At 39.6% G+C, this 13,119-nt stretch overlaps 1 protein-coding gene across 1 annotated transcript in view; it reads right to left on the reverse strand.

The window, feature by feature from the left end:
* hcn1 (hyperpolarization activated cyclic nucleotide-gated potassium channel 1) overlaps nucleotides 1-13,119 on the reverse strand; it is a gene marked incomplete at both ends in the record, with an annotated part of 68,295 nt that overhangs the window by 37,753 nt on the left and 17,423 nt on the right. Inside the window, one exon of the mRNA XM_080510125.1 lies at nucleotides 394-555. Coding sequence (XP_080366251.1) covers nucleotides 394-555 — 162 coding nt within the window. The remainder of the gene's footprint in view (nucleotides 1-393; nucleotides 556-13,119) is intronic.

Here is a 13,119-nt window from a genome sequence, read left to right on the forward strand (position 1 = left end):
CTACATCTGCATTAACTACAAGCTGAAACCTACTTTTCAAACTGTTTTATTTTGTGACTTGTTGCTTGTTAATTTAGCTACAACAAATTTAATCCACCAAATTAAAAATCAGCCAAACTTAACAGTTGCACGGATAGAACTAACAAACTTCTGAGATGTACCATCCATTGCTTCCAGATCTCGCCATGTCTCGTTGTGGTAAATCTGCCGCTTGAATCACTGTAAACTGCATATGGGCTCAATGGGAAGTTTGACAAGCGAATGTTTCCTAGTTTGTAGCAACAAGCGAGGAATTTTTGAGCCCAGCAAATGTTCCAACTGGAAGGTCGCATTAGATAAACAATTGTGACTCCAAAAATAACAAACAAATAAGAAAAAAAGCGCAATACTTACAACCATACCGTTTAGCGACACCCAGCAGTCAGGGGGGAAGTCTTGGAGGAGAGGCACCAGATACTGTAGACAGCCATCCCAGTGACACAGGAGCAGCATCATCCCTATCAAATTAAATATTCTTACCACAGCACTAGCCAGGTCATAGGTCATATGGAAAATCTGCCAGAGAGAAACACAGAAGGAGAAAAAGAGGGAGAATTCAGTGAGACTTTCTCCATGTTCACTCAGACTACGGTACTGCACCAAATTCATGTTCAATTTTAACAAAACGATAGCCCGACACTGACGGTCCTCCGACTTTAGATCTTCAGTACATCTAAAATATCAAATGCATTGGTATTTCAAAGCAACAAAAAGACAAAAAAAAAGTTTAAAAAAAAGACACTTAAAACATTTGCAAAAGTACAAAGTCGCCTTTGAAGTTGAGGGCATGGTGAGCCTGTTTGGGGCCACCAAAGAATTTTGTGGCTACAGTGTGTGTGTGTGTGTGTGTGTGTGTGTGTGTGTGTGTGTGTGTGTGTGTGTGTGTGTGTGTGTGTGTGTGTGTGTGTGTGTCCGCACGCACAGATGTTGAGTTGTGCATAATTCAACATGGCTGCTTTGCAAAACAAACTGACAGTGAAAGAAACACATACATGCAGCTCAGCATAGGTAAAGCAGAGTGAGTGGGATGAATGGGGGTGGGACCTCGAGAATAATTAGGTGATACGTGTGTGTGTGTGTGTGTGTGTGTGTGTGTGTGTGTGTGTGTGTGTGTGTGTGTGTGTGTGTGTGTGTGTGTGTGTGTGTGTGTGTGTGTGTGTTCTACTCCATGTGCTTGGACAATTGTTACACCTGGTGAGGCTCTTTAATTCAGAGGACGAACGTTTCAGAATAGAAAGTCATCAGCGGGGTGAGTAAGCATATGTGCAGCGAGATGCGGTTTCATTTACATCCGATCTGGCTGGAGAGAATTGACTCACGCCTGGTTGGTTGTGGCACTAATTTAGCGCTTCTCATTAGCATATGAAACCCATTACTTATTTCCAGGTTACTTATTCCTTAATCTCTCCCACGCTGGAGCTCCATTCCTCTCCTTAAAAAAAGTTAAATGCGGGGAAACACAACTGGTGATTGGTCCGTTTTGCACTATAAATCCGCCCCATTTCCCAGATTGTTGAATTGAGATATTTAAATTCACAGGTAATTACTATCTATTTTAGGTTAACGACTTTACATTAATCGCAAATTACCCGACATACTCATCACAAGTGTGATTGCAGTTTAATTGGTTCACCAATATAAATGATACGTTTTTTTAGAAAAAAGTGAGACATTTTTATAGAAATAAGAGCCCAACGTTTGTTTCTGTAATGATAAAGAGCAGGGGAAAAAATAAGTAATACTTGCAACCTTTAAAAAAATAAGAATCTATGAATATATGTAAGACCGGTAATAGGAGAGAATATACGTACAAATAATGAAATAATGCTCTAATTATCCTGGTGATGGTTTATTAAAATAAACAAGATGAATTATTCTATGTCAGTCTCATTAATCTCACTTCTTGCTTTAGGTTTTTTTTTTTGTTTTTTTTTAATTGTGCTTCCTGTTCCTATGAATTGGACTTGGATATCCTGAAAATAGTTTTTTCTTCGATTTTTCAGCTTGTTGTCACTTTTGAAGGCCAATCCAGCTGGATTTACACAGCCACAATTCTGAGCCATTTGTATGCAATGTTAAAATCCCAACCAACCCCAGGTGTTTTAAAAGCTCTTTGAAATCCTCCTCTGCCCACCCCAGTCCATTGTGACCAGCCCGTAACCTTTTTTGCACAAAGGACAGTGTCCACAAGCAGAACAGAGGCGAGAACAAGAGCCCGAGCTCATGCTCAGATCCCTCTGGGGTTCGTCTCATCCGCAGGGAGATACAGTGCACTGCCCTCAAACACTAAAATTAGCCACTGGGCTTACAGGACGGCACCCAGTATCTTCGGCTGCCTACGTCTCTACTCCTAATTTAGTATAACGCTCACTTTTTCCTTCACGACGTGTGAGTGTATATTTACATTCATCACAGTCGGATGACATAACATGACAGATCAACAGACAAAGGCCAAAGGCAAACAAAGATAGGAAGATACAATGGTAAGTAAAGGTACACAATCCTGCGTGATTGCAAACAGGAAGCAGCACCTTGGACCCACTTTGAATTGCAAATATTCTGCAGTCGTTCGGCTGCACTTTCTCACTTCAACTTAAAGATATCCAAAAAAAAAAAAAAACAGTAGAAAGATTGAAAAATAAGGTCACAGTTTCTTTTTTTTTTGTTTTGTTTTCAGGACAAATCAGGTGAAAAGGTGGTTTAAGTAAAGGTTGCAGAAAGGTTTCACAAATTTCCAGGGACCGTCTTGCTGGAAGGCCTCTGTGACCTCTGGGTCACGCTGAGTCATGGAGGCCAGATACGAGAGATGTAGAAACTCATTAACACAATGGGGGGTTTGTTTGGGTTTAGATCTCTGGAGCATGGCTTAGAAAAGTCTACTAGTGGCAGCTCAAAGCCCCAAGGTAGTGGTTTATTAATAGTGTTCTGACTAAATAAAGCTCCAGGTGTAGATCACCGCTCACTCAGGTATCCGGGAAAACCACTGTGGCACAAATTATTAAACAAAAAACAAGATCACTTTCTTTCAATTACAGAATGATGAAAGGACTAAACTGTTGATGTGCAATACAGTACACAGTCTATTGGTTAAAACTATGGATTACATCTTTAAATATAAAAAAAGACTTACAGACATCCCCCTCCTTACATTTTTTTATTCTTAGTAAATTAATGTATATTTTATCAGCTGTTTTCTTCATCAATCACCATTTTATCACCTTTTCCTGACTTATTCTATTTTAGGCTTGTGTTTGTTTCCCTGTTTAATTTTTAATTTCACTTAATTTTATTGCTCGTGTAATAAAACGTGTGCTTGGGTGTGTGTGTGTGTGTGTGTGTGTGTGTGTGTGTGTGTGCGTGCGTGCGTGCGTGCGTGTGGGTGTGTGTGTGTGTGTGTGTGTGTGTGTGTGTGTGTGTGTGTGTGTGTGTGTGTGTGTGTGTGTGTGTGTGTGTGTGTGTGTGTTTAAAGTGACTCTATATACTGCATATGGGGTAAATGGTCATTGTCTAATCGAACAAGGTACTCAATCTATTTGTAATGTAACATTGTGACAAATTCCCTGACAACCAAGGCCATGTTCTTCATGACCATCATGATATCATGATACCATGATTTACATTTTTCATACAGTTATATCTCTAATTAGCTGTAATGACATGGATTACAGTGCATTTGTACAATATGACTATGCAAGATCCAGTAATTAAGTGCATCTGACCTCTTGTGATAATGATTAGCTCAAACAAATATTAAAGAAACACACAGAAAGAGGATTAACCCTAAATGTATCAAGATTGCACAGGGTTTTGATAGAAGTGAAACTCTTTGACTTGACATTTTATATGATGTGCAAAATATACGAATATTAAGCTCATTGCTGAGTATTTATCGAATTGACAGCAGTCTGTTTGTGCACCATGTTAATGAAGAGAAGAGATCAACAAATATCTCTGCTGCTATCATGTCTCCTTCAGCATGTTCTGTCAGTGGATTCACCACAACACAGAAAACACTGTTTTTACTAAATCTGTCATCAAGTCATTGCATCTTGTAAACTTGGTCAGTTATCAAGTCAGATGGTCATCCTGTTGTAATCAGGGTTTGATGAAATGTGCTCCACACTCACGGTAAAGATTTTACCTGATTTTCCAGCTGGAGAGTTAGAAAATGTCAATAACTTTGTCAATGCTGATTTTCTGTACATTGATTCAACTGCTGCAATGTTTTTTAGTTGGGTTTTTTTACAGACTGTGACATAACAAAACACACAGCACTTGATTAAGATATAAATGCTTTAAATTAGGTGCAGTGTTAAGTACTCTCGCCTCATAGCGAAAGGGTCTTGGTTGGGCAACGGGCCTTTCTGTGTAGAGTTTGAATGTTTTTCACAGAATACTCCGGGTAATTTGGTGACTATAAAATTACCCACATGCGTCAATGTATGTTTGTGTGGTTGTCTGTCTGTTTCCTCTGTGACGGACTGGTGATATTCATATTGTGTAACCTGCCTTCCACCAGTCAGCAGGGATTAACTCTCGTCCACTGAGAATCTGAACAGCATGAATGGATGGACGGGAGCTTTCATAGATTTGATCCATGACTCTCATCTGCTGCACTTCAGAAGTGAGTTGGAGACGTATTCTGCATCAGATTTACAGAACAAATCTCTCACACTGTGATCACATCTCTGCATGATCAAAGCTGCAGGATCCATCCAGCTTAAACTACGTGCTGTCATCCAAGGCTATATTTGTGCGGCACAGTGGTCTGAACCGAGCTATTCTTATGTCAAAGTATTGATTTGATTCTGTAACTGTGACCTGGTGTTTGTGTCCATCTCTGTAGTTTAAAATGCTCCGTGCCACAACATATCAACTTCTTTTCCACCCTTTGATCACAAATGAAAAAGAAAGACCATGACGGAGACATTGCATCGAAGTAAGATATCATCTAGTCAATAAACCAATTCAACTGTCCTCTTTAAAGATCTGACTTTATGTACTGCCACCATAAACTTTTCATAAACTGCGAGACCAGAAGGTAGCTGAAGGTAGCTGAAAGAGAGTCAAAAGCACTGCCAATGCTCTCAGCTGGCATTGGCAAAATATAAGCTCAGAATTAAGTGCATCAAGCTTAAATTTGACTGCGGACCGGGGCATAGGTCAGCATAATCCACTAATACAGCAGAGACAAACAGCCAAGATGTGATATGATAGTGACACAAAGTCGCACACTGGCTACATCCCATCAGCAAGCCACATATTCACATCTGGCCTTTGTGCATTTGTTTAAATCTATGAGCGTGTACACAGACAAAATACCAACCTGTCAAGTATTAAATGCTTACATAAAAAAAGATTTTCCGAGAAGAGAACAGCACCAGAAGTTGACTTAATGTTTGTTTTTTTTAAATTAATAAACATTTTACATAATAGAAAGCTTGCATGCATCAATGACAATCATACATGTGACCCAACATGTGTTTCATATGAACTTCTGAAAGCTTTACGTGACTGCAGTCTGTCAGGTTGATGTATACTTTAGGCTGACATTTTGAATTGGATGTGTGGAGAAAAGAGCATGCTAGAGAATTACTCATCATCAAGCTGTGGGTCTTGAACACGCAATTACAAAGTGTTCTTTATACATCTTCAAATTGGACATGAGTGACCTCTGTTTGAGGTTAGTGAGGATTAGCATGGGACTAATTTGAGGGGATTAAATCCACCACTGGCTATTACATTGAGGGATGACGAAACTGCTTCCAGGAAAATCTGGAATTCTCCTGCTTAACATCGTCTTGTAAATCTCCTTTTGGATCTCTGCTGGTTTTCCTTAATCACAAAATTACAGTTGAACTTGGATTTGAAAAATCATATTATCATGTAATGAGAATTCCCCGGGACAGGGCAAATCTGGGGTTTTCCTCTGATGTCTCCCTTCTACTAAACACTAAAGAAAAAGTTTTTTAGCTATCAAAGGCAACTGCACAGAAGCCTAAATGTGCTATACTCAACACAAAATTATATTTCCAAAGCTATACTCACCTTCAAAGATGAGCAGCCTACTGGAAGTAATGCTAATTCATGTGACTATAATGCGTACTGTGTAATCATGTTGATGTAAGTATAGTTCAGCAATAAATAAACATAAATGGGGTTGGCATTATTTCAGAGCTTCAGGCAACACACTGTATGCTCTGAGAAGCTAATCAGTCTGCGATCTGTTTATAATACAGACGAGAATAGACTAGACTGCACAAGAAGAGGAAAGAAGAAGACTGCTACATCATGTCAAAGTCCTGTAAAAAGTGTGATAATATAGTCTGCAGTAACAGCTCTGAACCTTGAGCAGAGACACAGTACATTTAGGTAACGAGGCCCAACAGCAATTTGCAGTCATAGACTTAATTAAAAGGTAGGTACTGATCAATGGGATCTTTAAATGTGCAGAAAACAAGCAGTGATCTATTAATAAAATAACACCTTAAAGAAGGCGGCACTATCTCTTCAACGCATGCACTGTGTATGGCCAGCAAAGCATGGCTCTCTATGGAAGAGTAATCAGATCCTTGATAAGCTAATCCTGCTTTTATTAAGTAATTGTTGCAACAGTACTCTGCCACTCTGCTTCAACTCCTGCTGCTTAAGTAAAGAATGAAAGTATTCTTACTGAAATATAAATAAAGAAAACATATTGATAAAAAAAAACATCTCAATAAAGTAAAAGAAAAAAACCCCACAGTGCTGCGTTTATATACACTTTCCAATCATTTTGCACGACTGCACGCGGCTCATCTCTGAACTATCAGTGGGAAGACAATAGACAAAAGATTACAAAACACAATCACATCCTCAGTTATCCTTCCGGATATTGATTTAGTTGTCAGAAAAACAAAGCACTTCTAACATGCGGACTTATCCCACACAAAATCCTGCCACGCTCCCAGTCTGCAGAGGTTCTCACAGAGAATCGAATGTGTTTTGTATTTCTCCCTTATCTGACAAGTCACATAAATCATGTCCAGACACAAATGAGCTGTGAACTGCAGAATTGTAGCGATATATGCAGAAGGCCGACATTTGAGACTGAAATACACACTTACCCGCCATCACGTTTTAGTTCAACTCCAATTCATCTATTAATCTGATTATCCAACATTGTATGTATGTATTTATTTTTATTCTGAAGTCGCAAATACTTTTTTTTCTCTGCATTGACTTTGATACAAATCCTGTGGCACATTTAATTTACCTATGTTTGAATGTGTCCTCGTGACCTTAGCAGATGCAAATTACTGAGCATCAAATACAATCAGCTGAAGGTTTGAACGCATCACCTGCAGATGTGTATAAACTCTGAATAAAATGAAACAAGCCGAGTTCGTGGTGTTGACAGACACATGAGGAACTAGTGGCCCTCCTCCAGTGTACTTCCACCAATCGTTGGATTCACTTAACTGGAAAACGAATCCCTCGGTAATGTGTCAATCATGAGTGAAAAATACTCTTTCTGCCCAAGCAGCTCTTTCCCACAAGACCGCTGCCGTTCATCTACTCTTTTTCCCATCACTTCTGTGTCCGTCAGCATTATTCTCTTGTTCTTGCACTAAGCACATCTCACTGTACCGCAAGCCTCGCTGCTTTGCCCGCTGTCTCACCCGCTCTGCGTCTATTTTGGTCTTGCGAGCGTGATAACCTCAACACTTCTGTTCTGCCTTAATCTGCGCTCTACTATTCAGAGCTGCATTGGCAGAGTCGGCATCCTTTGGGGCAGGGGGGGCTCATAAAGCCACAGGGATCACATTTATGATGTTTTCTGCAAGTACTTCATTGGTGGATTGTTGGGAAATACTGCGCGCCTATTGGCTTTCAGCATAATTTGAAACGTTACATAAAAATCCTGGACTTCTTCTATTAGTGCTTGGACATATTTTACCCAAAACAGTGTGCTAAGCTTTATTTGTAGTGTAATCATACAACATTATCTTAGGGATTAATACATGCAATTACAATGTATGTCATTAATTTATGCACGTTTTTTTTCCCCCCCAAAAAATTATTGAGAAGCTTTATAAAAGCCCATCTGTGTGGGGAAGGCTGAGTGCACGAGAAGAACAAGTAAGTGTATTTATGGAAGAATGTTCTATTGATTTGTACCTGTAACCTGAGCAGTGGTAACAAAATAACATCAGCTCAGCCCTAATAAATCATGTACATAGAACTCTCCCAACAAGAGCAGTACTTATAGTCCAAACAGCAACACCTGCGCATGTGTAGTACAGGGCATTGAGAAAACTGTGGAGAAAATAAACACAGCAGGTGTGGACCTAGCATTCACAAGCATGAGAGTATCCAATGAAATAGCTATTTTGCCATGGGAATTCTTTTTTGTTTTCTTCTTCTTTTGGAGACTTTGCCAACAGTATGCAGGAAAACTCATCAGCACCCCAGTCAGTTGTTCTACAATGAAGGGCTGAAAAGGACTGAAGACAGAAAACTATCAAACAGACACAAATGAGTTGAGCATGTAAAAATTCATCATGTAAATGATTTAAAAATTTAAAAATTGCATATGAAATTCATGAGGAGTTGGCATAAATGAACAATACATGTCTCTTAATATATTCTCTTTGTGAAGAGGTATTTTTTTGAAAATAATCTCTTAATATAACCAGGCACTCTGTGATTTAAAACAGCCTGCACGAAATGGGCTTTTTGGCCACTTGGGGCAGCAGAAACGGGTTATGAACACAGGTTTGACCTACAAGTGACCTCTTTCATGCGTCATACTTCACACTGTGGAAAATAGAAATTTGTTGTTTTCACCCTGTCATTATGTGTTGTCTCACATCTCCATTTTATATATATGGAACATGTGTTGTTACAGAACATTTCCATGAGAAACATTAGAAGCCCTGTGCTTTTAGCAATTGACTTAAATGCAGCTCCAAGAAAGAAAGAAAGAAAGAAAGAAAGAAAGAACGAAAGAACGAAAGAAAGAACGAAAGAAAGAGACAGGCAACAGGCAGATGAGTTTTTTGCACAGGTCATAGAGGAGTGAAGACGACGAAGGAGGAAGGAGGGGTGTTTTAGTCCAAGTCGTGGCTGCGCTAAGAAGGCAGTCGGGGAAGATTAGTGCCCATGTGAGAGCAGGAGGGATTTGAATGGATTGCACATGGTGACCTGCTGTGCTCAAGTAAACATCAGCAAGATGGACCCTTCCTACTACAGGGCACAGCCAAGACACGCCCTCGCCAATGGCCCTGTGGTATGATTTCAGATTAATTCCCTCACAAAGCTGATCATTTGTTCACTGTGACCTCTGAGGCTCAAACTCAACTTCTGCTGTCTCTAATAGTAGAACAACACAACATACATGCCAACAAAGGTGGTGTGATTTTATAATCAGTTGTTTGAGTCACAATGGAAATACAGCATATTATCTGGTCTCACATACCGCTTCCTGTGTTAGCTGCAGCATCATGACTACAGCTGATAAGCTACGTAATCCTATCAACACTGTGGTCACACATGGCCATCCATAATAATGCACACATTGTGGTGTAATACTATACCATACCAGAGAAATGCCTGAATTGAGATTCGTGTAAACAAGCAGATTTCTGTCGATGGCAACAGCTGTCATTGTGACAGACGGACGAAGGGTGCTCCACTAAATTCGTCCACCACAACATTAACTCTGTGGAAGTGAAAGATGAAGGAGCCTAAATGCTTCAGTAGTTACTAATTAATTAATTAGCACAAGGCATCATTACAGAATGTCTGCCACAAACGGTGGTGCTCCTCTAAATAACCACAGGATCGTTAAGTGCCACGTGCACAAGCAGTCGATGCCAGCTAGGCCTGCAGTGATCGGTCAATTATTCAATTAGATGATTGACAGACCATTAGCTGCAACAATATTAATCATCCCGTAACCATTTCAGTGATCTTTTTTTTCAAACCCTTTATGGTCCCATCTATTCAACATCAAGACTGGACATCCTTCATTGCTGCAGTGGTTTTATAGTGTGGGATTAATGTGAGCTAAATTACTGCACCACCTTGCGGCCCCTAAGGCTTTACACTTCATCTTATTTAATAGTTATTCAAAATTGATCTCAAATAAGCTTACAATATATTAACTTTAAAAACAATTTGGGGGGGGGTAATCAAATAATTGTTTTGGTTTTCTTTGGCTCAACAAATTATTGCATGACTCAACATTAAACAGGAGTTTTTCTCCATTTCTCTTAATGATGAATTATAACAATGAATGGAATCAGTGACAGAAATAAATGCAAGTTGGTATCCTGCAAGAAGGACGCGATGTCCACCTTCCGATTGACCCCAGCACATACCCCTGCATACCACACACGCACGCACACACACACGCACGCACACACACACGCACGCGCGCACACACACACGCGCGCACACACACACACACTCACATAGTAACCACCACCAACATCCCAGCCAACAAAAATAACTGAGATTAGCCTAATCTCCACACTTATCTCTTTAGCCCCCTCCCAAGACTATAACTGTCATCTGTCTGCTTACTGTACCGTGCACCGAGCAGAGGGAAACTTGTCTACGCGGGGGGATATCCCACGGGGATGGACAAAAGATCAAAGCCATTGTTACTGACTACTTTTATTTATTAAAAAAATAAGCTCGGGAAGGATAATCAAAATTAGAGAAAGAAATGTTGTTAAATAATGGACACTGACATAAGTTTGAAAACAAATAATATGGGGAAAACTAAGCAGCAGTTGTTGGGAGAAAGACAGATGTACATTTAGTTTGACTGCTGTGGAGCTGCTGAAACAGTTACACCCCCGGGCTCAATAACAGGAGATGGCAGTGGTTGGAGGGCACTGCATGTATCGTTTACAGCTATGAATTGAAAGTAGAGGGAAAAAAATTCAGTCATCTGTGCAGCATAAAATGTATTTTCCTTTATCTTTTTACGGCAGATACATATAATTGAAACTCTTTATTTTCTTACAGAGCATTAAATTCATTCTCCTGCCTGGATATACCATCCTTTTCTTCAGATCCTTTCTCTCTTTCTCCATGCCCTTCTGTCTTTACTGTGCAGACACATCGGCTTGTATCTTAAATCAAATGAAAGGCTGAACTGCAAGACAGACTGACAGTGACAGTAATAGAGGGGGAAACAGTGAGTCGGAGAGAGAGATCTATAGAGGTACTCCCTGTGGAGGAGTATACAGCATTTGAAATGTCATACATCAGCTTGCAGTGACAGTACGATACGGAATCACCTGTAAAGCCAGTGCTGTTAAAAGCAGACTTGCAGAAACCTAAGATCATGTCCATAATGATGTGTGCAAGTCACATGATAGCAGAGCGTACAACGGCAACGCCAGCTATCTTGTATCACTTCAGTTCAGTACATCTCATCAATAAAAAAATGAAAGTTAAGTTTGCTTGCGTGGTGAATAATGGCTTCACATCAAAGTGATTTGTTTTTTTTTATAGCATTTAAATTGCTTATGATCTTATAGATTTGGCTAAATGTAACACATTTTATTTAACAAAATAAGAACTCACCTTTAAAATGAATTATTTCTTTTCATTAAATGGCAAAATCCCAATCAACATCTGACCCTATTAAAAATCCTCCCAAATCTTTTTGTAAAAGTGTGGTGATTCAGCTAAAACATTCTAATTTAACTGTGACTTGGATGTGTTGTGGAAACATTTCTCGACTGGCATCCATTTATTCACTGATAAATTGAAGACCGAAATAGAGCTCAGCTCTGCCACAGTGCGTTTTAAAGCTATAAACTCGTATCTACTTTAACATCATGGGTCTGACAATTAACTCTCGTCTCTAAACCATATGGTCAAGCAATTAACACTCTCTATAGCAGTTAGCAACACGAACTACCAACAGAAGGAGCACTGAGTGACTTGGCAAAGGAAAATGGGTTAAATCTGCAGGGAACGAAGAGAAAAACTTGTTCTTCCAGGCAGTGGAGTCTGGGATTTTCCACCCCGTGGGCCAAGAGTGAGTTTCCCTTAGTGAGCTGAGCAAGAGCACAATCCAAGGCACATTATGTTCATCGTCAGGGAGTCGTGCCTTAAAACAGATACGACAAGAGCTCAGGCGACATGAGAGGGAGAAAAGCATTGTCCTTCATTTTTGTTTGCTTGACAAAATTGGACTGGAGGAGTCCATTAGGCTGTTTTGTGCAACTCCACTTGTTTATGTGGAAGCCGCGAGTGTGCGTGTGTGAGGGAGAGAGTAGGTGAATGAAGGAAGATGAACAGAGAGAGACAAGAAGATGTGTGTTTTGCCCAAGTTGAAGTGCCAGCTGCAGCACTGAAGGAAAGAGTTGTAAGTCGCAATAAAGCTACTATACATTAGGCAATATTACAGTGCTAAATCCTGAGCTCAGCTAAACCGATACTAATATTCAGACTTGGCAAAAGGAAAATACTTTTGGTGATTATGATAGTGGTCAGGAGACCCATATGCACTCATATGTGCCCATGTAAGCACATCGTACCTTTTGTTTTGTGCTATTGTTATTCAGCATAGATATGCCATTATGACAGTTTTGAGTCAGACGCTTACCTTTTAAAAGAATAAATGCAATAACCTACCTAAATATTATGAATTCCATTCAGAACCTGTATTTCAGAAGAACTTTTTCTATTTGAAATCGCAACATAAAGTGTTGGTATTCAACCATTGCTGATGTAACTTGCACGTTCAGGATTACTTCCATTTATGCATTTTGAGTATAGATAAGTATTGGCTGCTTTGATCATTTCCCTGTTTCTTTGAATATTCATGATAGAGGGTGAAATGAGTAACACATCTGTTTAAAGTACATAGATATATGTGTGATCAGATATGGAAAGTGAAAATACAAAGTAGCAATAAAAATACATACTCAGGTAGAGGTAACTGATAAGTCTACTCAAGTAACTATGTTCGTGTTATGACTTGCCCATTGCACTCTAAAGCCTGATTCTTCTTTTTTTTTCACTCCAAAGTCAATAACCTCGACAGTCATGGTGTCTTCAACAGGAAAGAAA

The sequence above is a fragment of the Blennius ocellaris genome (assembly GCF_963422515.1).
Source record: "Blennius ocellaris genome assembly, chromosome: 15".
NCBI lineage: Eukaryota > Metazoa > Chordata > Actinopteri > Blenniiformes > Blenniidae > Blennius > Blennius ocellaris.